The sequence below is a fragment of the Lycium ferocissimum genome, chromosome 7, assembly GCF_029784015.1.
Source record: "Lycium ferocissimum isolate CSIRO_LF1 chromosome 7, AGI_CSIRO_Lferr_CH_V1, whole genome shotgun sequence".
NCBI lineage: Eukaryota > Viridiplantae > Streptophyta > Magnoliopsida > Solanales > Solanaceae > Lycium > Lycium ferocissimum.
The window spans coordinates 32,750,479-32,768,269 of NC_081348.1; the positions used below are offsets into that span (position 1 = coordinate 32,750,479).

Here is a 17,791-nt window from a genome sequence, read left to right on the forward strand (position 1 = left end):
ATACGCATCCTCAAAAAGTGGACTTCAAATGAAAAATATATAATTATTTCTTTTCTCATTTCCGTGATAAAAAATTTAAGGCCTGTCATCAAAAGTTTGGCTTTAGGCCCCAACAGTGTTGAGTAGCTCTTGAGTCGTATTGACATAGGGCAATTTGCACGATTTCCCTTATTCGGGGGTAGTCTTTAATTTTTTTCCTTCGCCTAAAATACTCTGAGATTCTGCATTCAAACCCCGGCTCAATTAAAAAAAAAAATTGCAAGTTCATTGCAAAATTAGGCTTATTCGGGCAAAAGCTAGGCCTTAAGACCTAACTTTTGTAGAATTCCAAGCTTTAACAGAATTAAGAAGAAAAAATTGCCTTAAAAATTCTGCCTTATAAGGCAGATTTTTTGCGTGATCTGGCCTTGTGATTTTTTTTTTTTCACTGAATGTGGTGTTCGAACCTAAAACCTTATAATCACTATTATGCTTGCTAGTACCTTTTTTAAAAATCTAAAATTTAAGTTAGGCAAAAATCCATACTTTGGTAAGACCAAAAATCGAAGACCCGCCATGATCTCAACACCCTCACCTTACAAACATAGCCATTTTTTACCAGTCAAATCCACCTGTGTAAAAAATATACTCCTTTGCTGTTGTGATTTTAAATAGAATGGACCATTTGGTCCATCCAAAAAATATCCATCTTAAGTTTTACCCCATAAAGAGTGATTCCAAGGTTCAATTCCTACTGCCATGCCTTTCCTCATTAATTCACCATTTTTATTTATTTGCTATAATTGATTTTTATTTATTTATTAAAGGACCCTCATTAAGCATATTATATTCCTGGCAGAATGCTACTATAATTTTTTTGATTTCTACTTTCGCTGAGTATTTTCTCGAAAGATTCTAACTAAGGTGGACAAGAAGTTGGAATTAAAAAAATATTTAGTTATATTAGGTTTGAAAGAAAATAAAAGGAAACTAATCATGTACAATATCTAATAAATTCACGGTAGGTGAAGTAGTTGGTTTATTTTGATAAAACTAGTATTTGTACCCGTGCGATGCGTGGTTGATATCAAAAGAACTAATCGTAACAAATTTTATATCCAAAGCACTAATGTGTAAAATTATCACTATTGAGTTTTCAAATTCAACTATTCACCACACTAATCTTTAATTGATATTTGTAATGATTTCTCATTAGAATTATTGCTAAAAATATTGCCATTTATGTTTGAGAAAATGATGCATTGCTATAAATATTTTTATTAATTTAAATTTCTTAAACCAATTTTTGCTGGTTTTGATACTTTTGGATAACTTAATTGATAATTAATTATATATTTCAATTTTCATTATGTAGATTGAAATAACCAAGACTCCTAATACAGCTTTTTCCCAATAAACAAAATGATTCATTCCTTGAATTGTTCAATAATTTTTGTTTTTGACTTTATCTGTTGATATTTTAATTACATGATTTTCCAAAATTTTATCATAATTCAAAACTCTTTCTTATATAAATTCAAATAAATCTTATCCTTCTATATTTTTGTGTCTTTTTTCTTCCTTACTAATCATTGTTGCCTATATATTACCTAGTATTTTTATACTATTATGTGACTTTTAATAACTTATCATTTGATTTATAGCCTGTTTGGTCAAGTTTTTTTCCCCCCAAAAGTACTTATTTTTTCAATAAGTGCTTATTTGAAAAGAAAAAAAAAGTGAGGTGTTTGGCCAAGCTTTTGGGAAAAAATAAGTACTTACGGGAGAGTAGGCGCTTTTTCGAAACTAAAAAAAATAGCTTTTGCCCAAAAACACTTTTTTTAAAAGTACTTTTGAGAAAAATACACATAGAAGCACTTTTTAAAAGCTTGGCCAAATACTAACTGCTGCTCAAAAGTGCTTTTTAAATTAATTGGCCAAACATGAACTGTTTTTTGCCAAAAGTATTTTTTTGAAAAGTACTTTTTAAAATAAGCTGATTTTAGAAGTTTAACCAAAAAGGCTATTAGTCTTTGCTATTGCTTCCGCAGTTCTACTTACATTTTCAAATTGCCTTTGGTTTCTCTCCATCCATATAAGCATTGTAAATATCCATTTTTTTTTTCTGTTATGCTATTTTTACCAGTTTATCTCATTTAGTATTTTACCTATGGTCCAAATAATTTCACATGTTATTCAAAATTGTAATTTTGAATTACTCTAAAATATAAAACTCTTCTTCAATTTTTTTTTGTTTTGAAATCTATTAATGTTTTTGTTAATACTATTTTCGTATTATGTGTGTTAAGCAATTAAACATTCCTTCTCTTTAGCTAACAATATAACATTTATTGTTTTAATTTTTATTACCGAAATTATGTGCATGAATAGAAAATAACTAAATGACTTATTGTTGGCTTGACATTTGATTTAATATCCTTTCTCATTGTTGACACCCAATTTTGTCCCTCCTTTATTCTAATTTATTTTTCTTGGGCTTTTAAATTTATTGACGAGCTAAACACCTTATTTTCACTATTATTAATTTTCACTATTTTACTGTCAACGTTACTAGCATTGCTTTATCACAACTTTCAAAATGGTTCGTCGTCATTTGATTTTAGGATTTGTACTCGTTAAATTAATTTTACTTTATTAAATCCTTTACTTTCTACATACTAATTATTATTTATCTTCACATAATATATATATTGTACTAGTTGTTAAATTGGAAGCCCAAATGAATAATTAAATAGAGGAGGAAAGATCCACATTTTTTAGCCAAATTAATAGCACAAACCACCAGCCCACTACCATTTCAAATCAGCCAGCCCAACAATACCCGGTCCAGCCCACACCACTTCCGACCCGATCCAGCCCATTTCGTTTTCTTCACCACCACCCAAACGAACCCTAATCAAAAACAAACACAACCCTCTTCACGCCTCCTCCTCTCTCCTCCTTCATCTTTCCTCTTCCAAACAAAGCCCATGGTTCCTTTCAACGATGGCAGACCCAACAAACCCTTTTTCGTGCAATCTGCTCTGTTTCTTCCTCTCTCCATTTCCAGTGCAAACCCAGTCTCACTTTCACCCTTACACAGCTTTGCCTTGCCATTTCCATACAAAAAACGTCCCTATATCTGATTTCCTTACGTTTGCTCTGTCATTGACAGAGAAAAGGGTTTCCATTTCTCGCTTCAAAACGCAACCGATCCACGAAGATCAGAAAGAATCGGTCCACTTCGGGCATAAATCCGGAGCAAATCACGTGATTGAAGCCCCAACGTTCGGATCTGCACAAAATCGTTGACTCAACTTTGAATTGAGTTCAACATTCCGCCCAATTTCGAACTCAAAAAACCCTACAAATCACCCTATAAATACTGGTTTTTTATCCATCTCAGGGGGTTCTTTTTTTCAATAGCCATAGCCTCACTCTAAAAAATACAGCCAACATATTACTTTACTTTCATTTTTACGTTTGAAACTTTAGTTATTTTAATCGGGTTCGGGTTCGTCGTGTTCGAGCACAGATTCGAGACATCGATACCCAGTTCACTGCACCTGGGAAAGGTAATCGTTCTCCCTTTTTCTAGCATTAAATACTTTTCTATGAGCTAATTATGTGTCGGTTATGTGTTTAGTCTAGTTATATAGTGGTTGATGTGTTACATTTAGCTGCTGGTTATGGGGCTTAATTTTAGTACGATTAGAAATTATTAAGTTCAATTTATGACCGGCTTGGTGTTATTTTGTTTCAACTGATTGAGTAGGCTGTTGGTATAACTATAATGTTATTAGTGTCATTTAGGAGAAGTATATTAACCTTGTTTATATCCTGATCCCTCGCTAGAATAAACTCAACCATGCTTGGAAAATAGTTGCGTCCAACCTATGTTAATTTCAGCATTATGTTAGCTTTTGAAGCCAGAATCTGATCTAGTTAATTCAAGGAGATCAGGTGTTGTTTCAGGTTTCAATAGTTTAAAACATCCAGTAAATATATATATATATATATATGGTATCTGGCAATCCTAGTATGTTCATATGCGACTCAAAACTGTGAAACATACCTCTGGGTTTGACTCTATTTCAGTGTTGGAGGAATGTGTTTGTTGTTGAGCATTTTAATAAATAGGATCCATGCTATATGTGTGTATAAAGTACGCGAATTGAACTGGACTGTTTTCAGTTTCTGTGCGCAAAAGATAAAACTGGTTTTTTTTTTTGAGAAGATAAAGGGAATGAGTATAAATCCAGTGCTGTTTCAGAGAGAATGAAAGGGTGTCTTAACTTGAACTTTGCGTGATCTCCTCTTTCAACTCTCTAAAATCTGTATGAGTTGTATTTGCCTATCCTTCACCATTTTTTAAATTTGGTTCTGCCCCTCTCAAAACTATTTTGCATTCTGTTAAAGCAGTTAATGAATGCCTGAAGTCCTCTATACATCCTTATAAATGTGTACACATGAGATATACTTAAATATACACAATATATGCATAATCCATTGGTTGTTTCCAATTTACATTATACATTGTTTAGCCTTATTTATTGATTACGTGCTAATCCTTTTCTTTTATTTTATGCATGACCTTCGCACACGAATCCGAGGGACTCGTCTTCCGCATTCGATGTTGGGCCAAGGCCCAACGAAATATCATTTTGTCTGTCGATCGTCAAAAAAAAAAAAAAAAAAAAAAAAAAAAGAAAAAGAGGAACTTTTACGGGCCAAAGCCCAAAAGCCAACGGTGGTTATTTCTACAATGGGCTGAGCCCATTAATTATATTTTCCTCCCCTCTTTTATTTTACTTTGTGTGTTTAACTTGTATTATGCAACTAACATTTTACTTTGTTTTGGTTTTCTTAGCTAGAATGAACCTTAATAGAACTAGTGGCTTAGTGTTAGTATAATGGATAATTAGTCTAAAAGCAACCAAGAATTAATTCCATAAATTTCATTATTTTTATATTAAATTATTTACAATACTCCCAATAGTTATCTTTTAGAACAAATTGACTTTTTTTAAATAGCGTAGAATATATCTTTAGGTTAAAAGGATCATGATTCGCTCTTACTATCTTAGGAATTTAAAGCTACTAACACACGAGTATGAACTATCTTATAAACAAATTTTTCAAAGTTATTTGATTATACATATTTTTAGCCGAAATTGGTTAAATAAAGAAAGAGAAAGAAACTCACCTCTTTGGCATCCTATTTATAAAGATAAGTTATATATATATATATCATCATATCCATATGACATAATTTTATCAAAAGGTTCAAATCCGCTAAGTCTTCTCCTAAAGGTTATTACTTACATGCAAACTATTATATTTCTACAAGTCTTATTTTAAATAACATTATTATAGCTATAACTTTAACAACACTTATAAAGTTATTTTCTTTTCTATAACACTATATTTACACTTAGCCTAATTAATCATAAGTCTGGTCAGATTAACCATTATTAATGGAACTTAGGGGATGCCTAATACCTTCCCTCTAGGTTAGTTGAACCCGTACCTAGAATCATTTGGTTTCGTAGACTTTAACATAAAATCAACTTTAGGTAATTACTTTAGGTGTCCTAATTCACCGTAAATAATTAGGTGGCGACTCTTAACTTTAAATAACCCCGGAATTACCCGGATGTTATAAACTATTTTGACTTAGGTTAAAATAGGGTATAACACTCATTACTTTCCTTTAAATATAATATATAGAGCTAAATAAGAATAGACATAGAATATTTTTATTCTTGATATAAGTTTCTCTGATATTTTTAAATTTTATTCTATTCCTAGAATTTCTTTCAAGTTTTAAGTTGATAAACTATATTTTTAATTATATGTTATTCACTTTATTTTATTCCCCGAACTAATGCAAAGTATCAATATCCTCACATTATATTTTTTATTATCATTTTTTAATAATTGTTTAGTTTTAGATTTTATGTGTTGAGATTTCAGTTGCGTGATTTTATTACAATGCTCATTAATTTCGTCTAAAATACTCTGAGGTTCTGCTTTCGAACCCCCGCTCAATTAAAAAAATAAAAAATTCGCAAGTTCATTGCAAAATTAGGCTTATTTGGGCAAAAACTAGGCCTTAAGACCTAACTTTTGTAGAATTTCAAGCTTCAGCAGAATTAAGTAGAAAAAATTGCCTTAAAAATTCTGCCTTATGAGGCAGATTTTTTGCGTAGTCTGGCCTTGCAATTTTTTTCTTTTTCCACTGAATGGGGTGTTTGAACCTAAAACCTTATAATCACTATTATGCTTGCTAGTACCTTTTTTAAAATTCTAAAATTTAAGTTAGGCAAAAATCCATACCTTGGTAAGACCAAAAATCGAAGACCCGCCATGATCTCAACACCCTCACCTTACAAACATAGCCATTTTTTACCAGTCAAATCCACCTGTGTAAAAAATATACTCCTTTGCTGTTGTGATGTTAAATAGAATGGACCATTTGGTCCATCCAAAAAATATCCATCTTAAGTTTTACCCCATAAAGAGTGATTCCAAGGTTCAATTCCTACTGCCATGCCTTTCCTCATTAATTCACCATTTTTATTTATTTGCTATAATTGATTTTTATTTATTTATTAAAGGACTCTGATTAGGCATATTATATTCCTGGCAGAATGCTATAATTGTTTTGATTTCTACTTTCGCTGAGTATTTTCTCGAAAGATTCTAACTAAGGTGGACAAGAGGTTGGAATTTAGTTATATTAGGTTTGAAAGAAAATAAAGGGAAGCTAATCATGCACAATATCTAATAAATTCACGGTCGGTGAAGTAGTTGGTTTATTTTTATAAAATCCGCCCACCCCCACAACTTGTGCCGTCTCTTTAAGTTATTTACAGTACTCTTTAATTGCTTTGATGGACCGAAGAACCATGCACAGGGATCATTTATTTCCCAGGACAAGATAAAAATATCCATCGCATGAGTTAGGACATAGGTTCCACAGAAATACAAATTTAAAACAATGTTATCATGTATATTATCTACATCAAAAAGATTTATCCAAACCCGTTTCATTACCTAAGGTAAAAATACATATTAATTAGCTTTAGAGTTAATTGATATTTACATGTAATGGGTACGAGCGACAACAGTTTCAAATAAAAGCTTATTCAAATCAGTAAACTTTTTTTTTTTTTTTTTTTTTTTTTTTTTTGCATCTTTATTCATGACAACTAGATCAATTGGACACCTGAGTTGTCATTTGCTTCTTCATCTTATCCCACCAAATAAAATATAATACAGTCAAGAAATTGGTATAAATTAAGGTCACAAAACGTGCTCGGACGACATTTGACAAAATGTAGGAACCCTTAGACCATACCAACAAGTTGCTAACTTTTATTAATCATTCTGAGAAGGTACTTATTTTCACGTTGACTTCCACAAGCTAATACTATACAGCCAGAATGCTAATAATTTTATTGCGTTTGCCTATAAGCTTCTTTCTTTACACGTTGGTGTAATTTGAGCCTTTCGCCCCCATAGTGTTGCTTTTTATTACTCCTAATAGATACCGGTTATTATTAGTTCTCCCACAAGCCAAAACAATTAAATAAATGAAAAGGAAGAAAAAGAAAGAGAGGTTGAATATTTTCTTTAAATTAAGACAGAGAAGTCTGTTTTCATATACAAAATGAAGTAAGCGTATGCTAGTAATAAATTAAATTTAGTCGTTGATACAAGTACCCATGCATATGGTTAAAAAAAAAAATGCATATGGTTTCATCATCATATTATAAAATATTTCCTTTACTTAATTGGAAATTAACTTTTGCAGTAAATTGAAAGTTTTAGTATTCCAAATGTACACAAATATATACGTTTGGTAACTATTGAGCTGATATGACTCTACCCAAATCAATCGAACAAAAAGCTTGTCGAAAGCTATAAATTTGAGAATAGATAAAAAGCACGAGCTACCTAAGAGGACAATTATTGTCTCGTGAATGTCACATGTAATAAGTACTCTTTCCGTCTCATATTATTTGACCACATTACTAAAAATGTATGTCCCAAATTACTTGTTCATTTACATTCAAGAATAATTCTTGAATGGCATGTGATCTACACTCTCCATTTTATATAAAAATGTTGCCAAGTGTTGTCCACGTGGATAAATAAAGGCACAATGGCACCTACATGGAAATTAAAAAAAACTACATTTGTTTTAAAAAACAAACTGAAAAATAATAATTTTGTAAAAAATTATAGAAAATAAAAAAAAAGTTTGAAAAATGGAAAAGTTATTTTTAAAAAAAATAATAAGAAAACTGATTATTTAGTAAAAAATCAACTTTTTCATTTTTTAAATCATTTTTTTTTTCTGATTTTCTAAATTTTTTGATATTTTTTTACAAAAATTATTATTTTTTTCATATTTTTTTAAAAATTTTTTAAAAGTGATTTTTTAAAAAAATATGCTTTTTTTTTATAAAAAATATTATTTTTTAATTTTAATGTAGGTCACCATAGTTACTTATGCCATGTGGACAATTTTTTTGAAAAATTTAGAACCTTCACTACTTGCCTTTTGAAGAGTGAGTTCACACATTTAGTTCAGGTGTACATGTTTTGTAAACTAGATAATAATAGTTTAGGTAGTTTTCTCAACCTTATGATATTTTAAGTATGAGTTGTCATGTAGATCACATGCCATTCAAGAATAATTTTATTTATGATTTCTTAAGCGGCGTCTGAAAAAGGAAAGTGACCAAGTAATATGGGACGTAGAGAGTACTTAACGATATATTTCTGACAGAAATTTAATTGTTTATTTGCTCAAAAATGGGTCAATTAGCGTAGAATAAAGCAAGATTAGGTTTACAAAATTTGGGATGGATCCAGAAACATACAATCCATATAAAACAAAAAGGAAGCTTTCACCGTTTCACGTCAAACCATAAAATCTTCCTATTGTCATTTTTCTTCCCGTCCGGGCCGGCCATGATGTGTCGCCTCACTCTTTATTTGGCTCGGCCGGTTAATACATAAGTTAGGATTAAGGATGTTCACGAAAAATCGAACCCATTCTTTTACTTAGAACCTATCATGTTTGAATTTTAAACCAGCCACTGTTAGAAAAATAGGAAAACATAATAGAAGAAGAAATGACTTTGAGGTGGATAAATCGACTTTCTTTAAAGAGATATTACCCGTATATATATTAGGGAAAATACAAGCCGATTTCTTCTGATAAGCGCGTGTTATAAATGCGTATATTCTTGAAATGTCTTTATATTTATAATATTAAGAGATGACTTTTCAGAACAGACATGTCCTTTCACAATGTCCTTTCACAAACAAATGTGTTTGTTCAATTTAAGACCTCTATATATTACAAACTATCTAACAATCATTACTTATAATCTTATATGATATATATGATGATGGGTTCAGACGAAATCCAATATAATTTCAACAAAGACTAAGTCAAGTCGTGAGGCTACCCGGCTAATAATGGTGGGTCTCAGACGTAGACAGCACGTTAATATTAACCCCTTCATGGATTTTGGACAATCATAACTCTAATTCCAACTAAATATAGTAAGAGTATTTGTTTATTTTTTATTTTTTGATATATAATAATGCGTTGACATTGACATGATAAAGCACATTGGCAAGTACCTATTGGCGTCTCTATTAAGATTTCTTTGAATTTTCCTAACAGCTTTCACGTAATTGGACTATTCTATAGCTAGTAAGAGGAAAAAGGTTCAATTGAGTCTTCTTTATGGGAAACTAGTTACAATATCAATAGAGTAAAAATAATTTTGTTGATTACATATAACCGGATGAATCCACTTGTCTTTACGAATTTTATTTAGTACAGTGGTAAACGGAGTTTAAGGTTAATTTATGCCATAAGTCGGAATTTCAACTATAACATTCAAGTATTTTTCTTAATCCCCTTATATAAATTACTGGCTTTGACCAAATGAGAATAAATCATTTAATACAAGGTAATTAACTCTCAATTAACTTAAACGGGTTTATCAATTCTCACGGCGTTCAACTTCCTTAAAGCGTGTGTAGCATTATCCAACTGCCCCTCTTGGCAACTTTTTTGAGTGACTTAGTTGACAATGACCTTTAAATTTGATTTTCCTAAAAAATAAAAGTTAATAATTGCCTTTCCAGAAGAAGAAGACTTTATCTAATTATTAAACCTAATCAAGTTGTTAATATTTTACTCACTCCGTTCCGATTTGTTTGACACTTTTCGCTTTTTGAGAGTCAAATAAGTTATTCTTTAAGGTAATTTTTTCATGTCTTTTAAATATTTTAGTAGTTTTCAAATATGTAAATTTTATTTCGGAAAAAATTTAAAGATCTATGTTCAAACACACTGTCAAAATTAAGAAGTTTGACTCTCGAAAAGTAAAAAGTATCAAAGAAATTGGGACGAAGGAGTATTTAGGATTAAACCCAATATGGTCAAATTATTATCAAGGGAAAGGTTCAATAATTGATACCTGTGATGAAAGTAATTTGTTGACTTTTTATTGCATGTAAAGACCAAGTAAACTCAACATGGTGGTGATATTAATACTTCAAATATTTTTTATAGGAGAAAAATTTGAAGTTGGAGGTCAGTCATTGTGTCTAAATTATGTGAACAAAATAAAATAACATTACATGTTGAAGAAAGTTCTTTAGGAGGAGGTAAAAAGTCTGTATTTTGAAAACTTAGATAGTGAGTTGGCAAAATGGAACAATCCCTTATTCAAATCCTTATTATTGATGAATACTAGTAGCTGTCATTTGATAGATATTATTGTCGTGGGGAGCAGAACTTGAAAGGAATTGAAGTTGTGAAGTTCTCTTCTTGATTTTGTTGAGGACTTGTTTTTGTGAACTAACTGATCACATGGTACTCTCTCTGGCGATGACGCCGCGAATTTTCCTCTGTTTTCTGGTTGTTTGGATCCATGTTCTTGCAATAGTAGCATGGACAAATCCTCAAGATTGTAAGTTGGTTTTGTTCTTCTGTCAAATGTTTCTTAATTATTAGTGTAAAGAAATATTTGACTGTCTGTGAGTACTGCTGTTCAAATCTTAGTTTTCCTTCTTGTGATCATATGAACCTTGAAGAACTTGTCTCTTTATTACGAAAGCTAGAGGTGATGTCGAATTCTGGTCTTAGAGGAATTGTTTGGTTTTCTTTGGTTTAGCTTAGTTCCTTGGGAAACATTATCAATAATGATTTGCAGTCTAACATATATAGTCTCTTGTTTCCATTATTCTCAAACAAGCACTTGAATGGACTTGATTTAGCTTTCTTTTACCCCTTAAAAAGCTGCTATCCCATTAACTTTCTGTTAAGCTGGAATATACTGGGGATAGAAGACTTTTTGTATAGGCTTAAGTTGATGTTTTTAGAGAGTTTAGAAGGTTTCAGTATGGAGCATAACAGTTGCGTACTTTGCATCCTTCCTTTTTGTTTCTTCTAGATACGGCCAATTAAGTTTCTAGTTAAGAAGAACTGATTTAATGTTCTATTCAGCTGCTTGAACTGATTTAATGTTCTATTCAGCTGCTTGAACTGATTTAATGTTCTATTCAGCTGCTTCTTTACAGTCTCTCAAGGATTCATGGCAGAATGTTCCGCCCAATTGGGAGGGAACAGATCCCTGTGGAAGTCGTTGGGAAGGAGTTGGATGCAGAAATTCGCGAGTAATTTCCATGTAAGAATTCGATGTGGATCCCTAAGTCAACTACTTTAAATTACAATATCATATGGTTGATGTCATCTTTCTCAATTTCAGAACTTTATCAAGTATGAGTTTGAGTGGACAGCTATCTGGAGATATTCAAGAATTAGCTGAATTGGAGACTTTGTAGGTCTTCTTTCGCGTTTCATGTTTCTCCTGCACGTCCCTTTTTTCTTATGACTGAGCAATAATTTGGGATAATTTGTCAAGCTTAAAGTCAATTAATCATTGACTGCATCTTATAGGGATCTATCATACAACAAGGATTTGAAAGGATCTCTTCCTCAGTCTATTGGAAAATTGACAAAGCTATCAAATTTGTAAGTGAATGTGAATAATCATCATGCATTCATTTACCTGCTAATCTCGTGATAATATGCTGATCTTTCTTAATTTCATGACAGGATCCTTGTTGGTTGTAGTTTTTCTGGACCAATACCGGACTCTATAGGATCTCTGACCCGGCTGGTTTTTCTGTAAGCATTCTGTGGTACTCTTTGTAGTTTGAACTGCTATTCTCGTGTTTATACGTTATCAAATCTGAATAGTTGTGTATTTGTATCAGTATATGATTTCTTTCTATCCTTGTTCTGGTATACGCTCTAAGACAGCCCCATTCCTTATTATGCAGATCTTTGAACTCTAACGGCTTTACTGGAGAAATACCTCCTACCATTGGCTATTTGACAGAGCTTTATTGGCTGGATTTAGCTGACAATAGGCTTACAGGAACAATTCCAGTCTCTAGTGGGAGCAAACCTGGTCTTGATTTGCTTGTTAAAACTAAACACTTGTACGCTTCTCCCCTTGTTTCTTTTATATTTTTTTTTGTCTCTCAACTGCATTTTCTAAGATTGTTTACATTGCTTCACAGTCACTTTGGGAAGAATCAGCTATCCGGTGAAATTCCAGCTCGTCTTTTCCATTCTAATCTGACTCTGATACATCTGTAAGTTCCTCACTAGTAGTGTTTAATTCGCCTTTTGATAATCTTATTAATGCATGTTTTTGCTTCTGAGAGTAGTCATGTGAAAGAAGTTTGATAATTATATCACAAATAACTTTCCTTTTGATCATGCTTTACGGTTTCCTCATGCTTGTATATATTCATTTTATAGGCTAATCGAGAATAACAAGTTTACTGGAAAAATCCCGGATACATTAGGACTTGTCCAGACGATGGAAGTGCTGTAAGTATTGCTATCTTGTGATTTCCCTTTATAATCTAGTAAAGCTTCTTGCTCTCTATACCATATGAATTGTTTGTGACTGCACTTGCAACAGTCGTCTTGACAGGAATTTATTAAGTGGATCTGTGCCACAAAATCTCAACAATCTCACACATGTCAATGAACTGTAAGTAGAAACTGAAAAATATTCTGAACCCACTGCATGTCCTTATGATTTCCTGATGTAGTATATTTTGACCATGTATTACAGCCACATATCGAACAATAATTTGAATGGTCTTTTGCCGAATCTCACTGGCATGAATGTCCTCAACTACTTGTAAGTTGCTTATCCTGTGTTTTGTGCCTTTGTCCCTTTGAGTTGATAATCCATTATTGGTCAACATCGTACTGTAAATATTTCTCCCCAATCCACTTGTTACTTTTTCAAAAAATCGAATAAAAAAGCTAGATTTGTTAATCTCACCATCATGATGTGGCACTTATTTTTGCAGGGACACGAGCAATAATACATTTAATGCATCAGACTTTCCATCATGGATTCAAGAGCTGCAATCTTTAACAACATTGTATGTTCCCCATGGTTTCCTTTCTTCTCATCCTTATATATTCTATTTCGAGAAGTTCTTTTTAACCTAATGAATGACCTTGTATTGGCAGGGTAATGGAAAACACAGGGCTTGAGGGATCAGTTCCAGCTAAACTTTTCAGCCTATATCAGTTGCAGACAGTGTAAGTGTCCTTACTGCTTTGTGTTTTTTATTTTGTTGGTATTTCTGGAACTTGGATTTCTAAACTATAGATTGATTATATGAAGTTAAGTTTATTTTAACTGAAATTTTGTAAGTCTATATTATGCTGAGATTTGATGACAATGCGCTCATTGGTTACAGCATCTTGAGGAATAACAAACTCAATGGCTCACTTCAAATTGAAAGGACATATAGCAACCAGTTGCAGCTCATTGATGTGCAGAGAAATCTTATCGAATCATTTACTCAAAAACCAGGATATCCCTTTCAGATAATGTAAGCTCTATCCTTAGATTCTTCAATCCATAAACCTCCAAGTTAATGAGAAACACATACGTTGAATAGTACTTTGGTCTAGCTTATTGTGACATATGATTATCCTATGCTAAACTTGACTATGTCATGTCTATTAACTCATTTCTTTACTTTTTCTCTCTGCAGGCTTGCAGGTAATCCTTTCTGCAATGAAGGAGGAGACGGAACAGAAGGTTACTGTACCAAAAGTCAACAATCTGAGACGTATTCAACCCCACCAGATAATTGCTTGCCAACTGAGTGCAGCTTTAAAAATCAAATTTCTAGTCCTACCTGTAAATGTGCTTTTCCATATACGGGCAGCATATTCTTTAGAGCTCCTTCTTTTTCCAACTTGGGAAATAGAACTATTTATGAGGGACTCCAAAAGTCTTTGTTGCTTTCATTCCAAAAACGTCAACTGCCCGTGGACTCAGTTGCCCTCAGTAACCCAACCAAAAATTTGGATGACTACCTTGTAATACACCTGCAAGTTTTTCCTTCTAGCCAAGATTTTTTCAATCGGACTGGAGTTTCCGGAATAGGTTTTGTGCTCAGTAATCAGACTTTCAAACCTCCGTCGTCATTTGGACCTTTCTTCTTCATTGGTGAAGGCTATAAATACTTCGATGGTAATAAATATTTCCTTTTGCTTTTGGTCGCTCATTTCTCATCTCATACATATATGTGCAACCTAATCTATAATAATAGAAAGCTGGTGGGTGAAAAACCAATATATATTTGAAGTATTGATAATAAAGTTTTCATGTATTTTTGTTTGACAGAAGAATTTACTCTATTTTAAGACTTTGAACAGGAAGAGCAATTATTATAGGCCTAGTGTTTTGATCACTTTATCAATCCTTTCTTAAGTATTCAACTTAGAAGTACAAGATCCAAAAAATGTATCGAGTCTATATATTGAGGCAAAGATATGGTAAAAAACTAAAAGTTTAGTTTGCATTCATATGATGGATCAATTTTCGTTCATTGTTCCTAGTAATTTCTCTGTTAGAGTTTGCATGAACTTCAATGAATTTATTAATAACCTCCTCGTATAGGTACACGTTATTCTGATTGGTTTTCTTAGAAAAACTTATTCAATAATTGACTGCAGAAAATTCAAATTATTGTTTGGAACACTATGGAACTGCATTTTAGCATTTCATCTTAGTGAATTTGATAGTTAGAACTTAGACGTTTGAGTCAATGTGTATGCTGTTCTCCAGGGGCATCTGTAGAATCAAAGAAATCTAGTAGTACAGGCATTATCGTTGGAGCAGCAGTTGGTGGTTCTGTCCTTGCAATTTTAGCACTAATTGTTGGTATTTATGCTTTCCGGCAAAAGAAAAGAGCTGAAGATGCTGCAAAGAGGAGCGATCCTTTCGGTAAGATTTGGAACTAACTATTAGGCCATTTATCTATTACTTCATCTTATGGTGGTTTTTGCTATATATGCAGCATCATGGGACTCAAATAAACATAGTGGTGCTGTTCCACAGTTGACAGGAGCTAGATTTTTCTCATTTGAGGAGCTCAAAAAATGGACAAATAATTTTTCAGAAACCAATAACATTGGTTTTGGTGGTTATGGGAAGGTTAGCTTTCATTGAACACGCGCACTCCCCTCCCCTCCACCACCATCATAATTGAAAACATTAATTGTCAAGAAGTTTGTTTTGAGTTTCATCCCACAATCATGGAAACTGTTTTTATGCACTAAACATGTGTTTGCTAGCAGTATTGCAGCTGTCATTTGTTCAGATATTTAATCATCTTTGTCTTAGTTCTCCCCTTCCCTTTGTCGAAGTGTTCGGCTGTTTACAGATGAAAATGAAATGATTGTATATTTAAATGAGAAATCTTGGCTCTTCCACCCAAGATAATTCACATATTTTGGTTTTGTATGTAATACAATAGATAATCTGTTTGATTAACTGTAGAAGTGCGTGTCTGCAGGTTTACAGAGGAACTCTTCCCAATGGGGAATTGGTTGCAATTAAAAGAGCTTTACAAGGGTCTATGCAGGGTGCACATGAGTTTAAAAATGAGATAGAGCTTCTCTCAAGGGTTCATCACAAGAATGTCGTTGGCCTTGTTGGATTTTGTTTCGATCAAGCTGAACAGATGCTGGTGTACGAGTATATTCCTAACGGCACCTTAAAAGACGGTCTTTCAGGTATATGTTGGTCCCTTCTTATTGATTCTTAGAACTAGCTCCTTTTAACTTCACCAAAATGGAAATTTGTCTCCGGAATGTAATGAAATTTGTACTTGTAGGCAAGACAGGGATCAGGTTAGATTGGATGAGGAGACTGAAAATAGCCGTGGGAGCAGCCAGGGGTTTGCAGTATTTGCATGACCTTGTCAATCCTCCCATCATACACAGGGACATCAAGTCCAACAATATTTTACTGGATGAACGCTTAAACGCAAAAGTTGCTGATTTTGGCCTGTCCAAGCTACTAGGTGACTCTGAAAGGGGTCACATTACTACTCAAGTCAAAGGAACAATGGTGAGTAGCCGCCTGAACTTGTTTGGTTTTAGGATGTTCTATGCTTTATCCCTCAAATTTCTGATGTCCACAAAGTTCAGAAATTTAACATGTCAATAATTTGTAGTCCAGTAATAACCATTACAAACACTATTTCATTGTCTAATAAGAACCCTCAAGCTCCTCCTTTCTCATTGACCACCCTGTCCCTCCACTAAGCAATGAATAAATAAATAGCAACAGGGAAATAGCTAAACAATTTTTTTGCATATTCTCTTAATAACGATGTTTTAGAGTGTTGATCACCAAATTCAGGGAGAAATACTACCTTCATCAGGAAACAAATGAGTTATAGCCCATATAGAAGCTACAAGCAGATAAAAGCTTTTTAACGGTCATATTATGTGATCTTGCCATGTATAAAAGTGAACAAGTTGAGATCTTGCAGAAAAATGTCAGTATTTACTCATAATCTATGTCCTTTTGATGGGTGTCTTTTATTTATTAGGGCTATATGGATCCTGAATATTACATGACAAACCAGCTGACTGAGAAGAGTGATGTTTATAGCTTTGGAGTAGTACTGCTGGAGATAGTTACAGGAAAAGTTCCTATTGAAAAAGGAAGATATATTGTCAGGGAAGTGAAGACTGCAATGGACAAGACAAAAGACATGTATAACCTTCAAGAAATTTTGGATCCTGCAGTTCACTCGAGTGCAAGTTCTAGAAGCTTAGAGAAGTTTGTGGATCTGGCACTCAGGTGTGTTGAAGAAGAAGGAGTCAATCGACCTACAATGAGTGAAGTGGTGAAAGAGATTGAAAATATTATGGAGATCGCAGGACTGAACCCGAATGCAGAATCTGCATCTACTTCAGAAACCTATGAAGGAGCAAACAAAGGTCACCATCCGTATACTGATGAAAGTCTCTTTGTCTATAGTGGGGCATATCCTCCTTCAAAGATAGAGCCTAAGTAAGATCAGTGCTTTATTGGATTTGCCCAAGCTTGTGGAATTAGATGGCACATAACATGCTTTGGCCTGTTATGTGTGCTCAAATTTAAGAGACTGCAGAATGATTCAATTAATTTTGTCATTGGAGTAAATTATTGTATCAACAGCACAACTAGAGAAAATACTGATATTTTTTTTTTTTTTTTTGGAGATATTTATTTTTACCTTCTGTATAAAGTGTGTAAACTTTTTCTGATCTCAATTAGGTTGGTCATTTGTATATGAGAATATATATATATTTTCATCCTAATAAAAATTGTGCATTCAATTTTTCAGCTTTACCTAAGTTTCTGTAACTATTTGTGAAAAGTTG

General features: G+C 32.8%; 1 protein-coding gene across 2 annotated transcripts; it reads left to right on the top strand.

Annotated features, from left to right (window-relative positions):
• The first annotated feature begins 10,584 nt into the window (after positions 1-10,584).
• Positions 10,585-17,759, top strand: LOC132064467 (leucine-rich repeat receptor protein kinase HPCA1). Of its 2 annotated transcripts, none has more exons than XM_059457456.1 (19): positions 10,585-10,988; positions 11,585-11,705; positions 11,787-11,858; positions 11,978-12,052; positions 12,137-12,208; positions 12,364-12,525; positions 12,607-12,681; positions 12,851-12,922; positions 13,017-13,088; positions 13,173-13,241; positions 13,417-13,491; positions 13,583-13,654; positions 13,816-13,950; positions 14,116-14,600; positions 15,198-15,356; positions 15,430-15,566; positions 15,928-16,147; positions 16,249-16,484; positions 16,972-17,759. In XM_059457456.1, the coding sequence occupies exons 1-19, from the start codon at positions 10,889-10,891 to the stop codon at positions 17,440-17,442; spliced, it is 2,880 nt and encodes a 959-aa protein (XP_059313439.1). In that variant the 5' UTR covers positions 10,585-10,888; the 3' UTR covers positions 17,443-17,759. The 2 variants fall into 2 exon arrangements, with proteins under 2 accessions (XP_059313439.1, XP_059313440.1); XM_059457457.1 differs by lacking the exon at positions 10,585-10,988 and adding an exon at positions 11,226-11,433.
• The last annotated feature ends 32 nt before the right edge of the window (positions 17,760-17,791 follow it).

Excerpts from the sequence above, each read along its gene's own strand:
- LOC132064467 (XM_059457456.1), top strand. The coding sequence starts at position 10,889 with ATGGTACTCTCTCTGGCGATGACGCCGCGAATTTTCCTCTGTTTTCTG. Across the intron at positions 11,706-11,786 it reads AATTCGCGAGTAATTTCCAT|AACTTTATCAAGTATGAGTT; the intron begins GTAAGAATTCGA and ends TCTCAATTTCAG. Across the intron at positions 12,053-12,136 it reads TTGACAAAGCTATCAAATTT|GATCCTTGTTGGTTGTAGTT; the intron begins GTAAGTGAATGT and ends ATTTCATGACAG.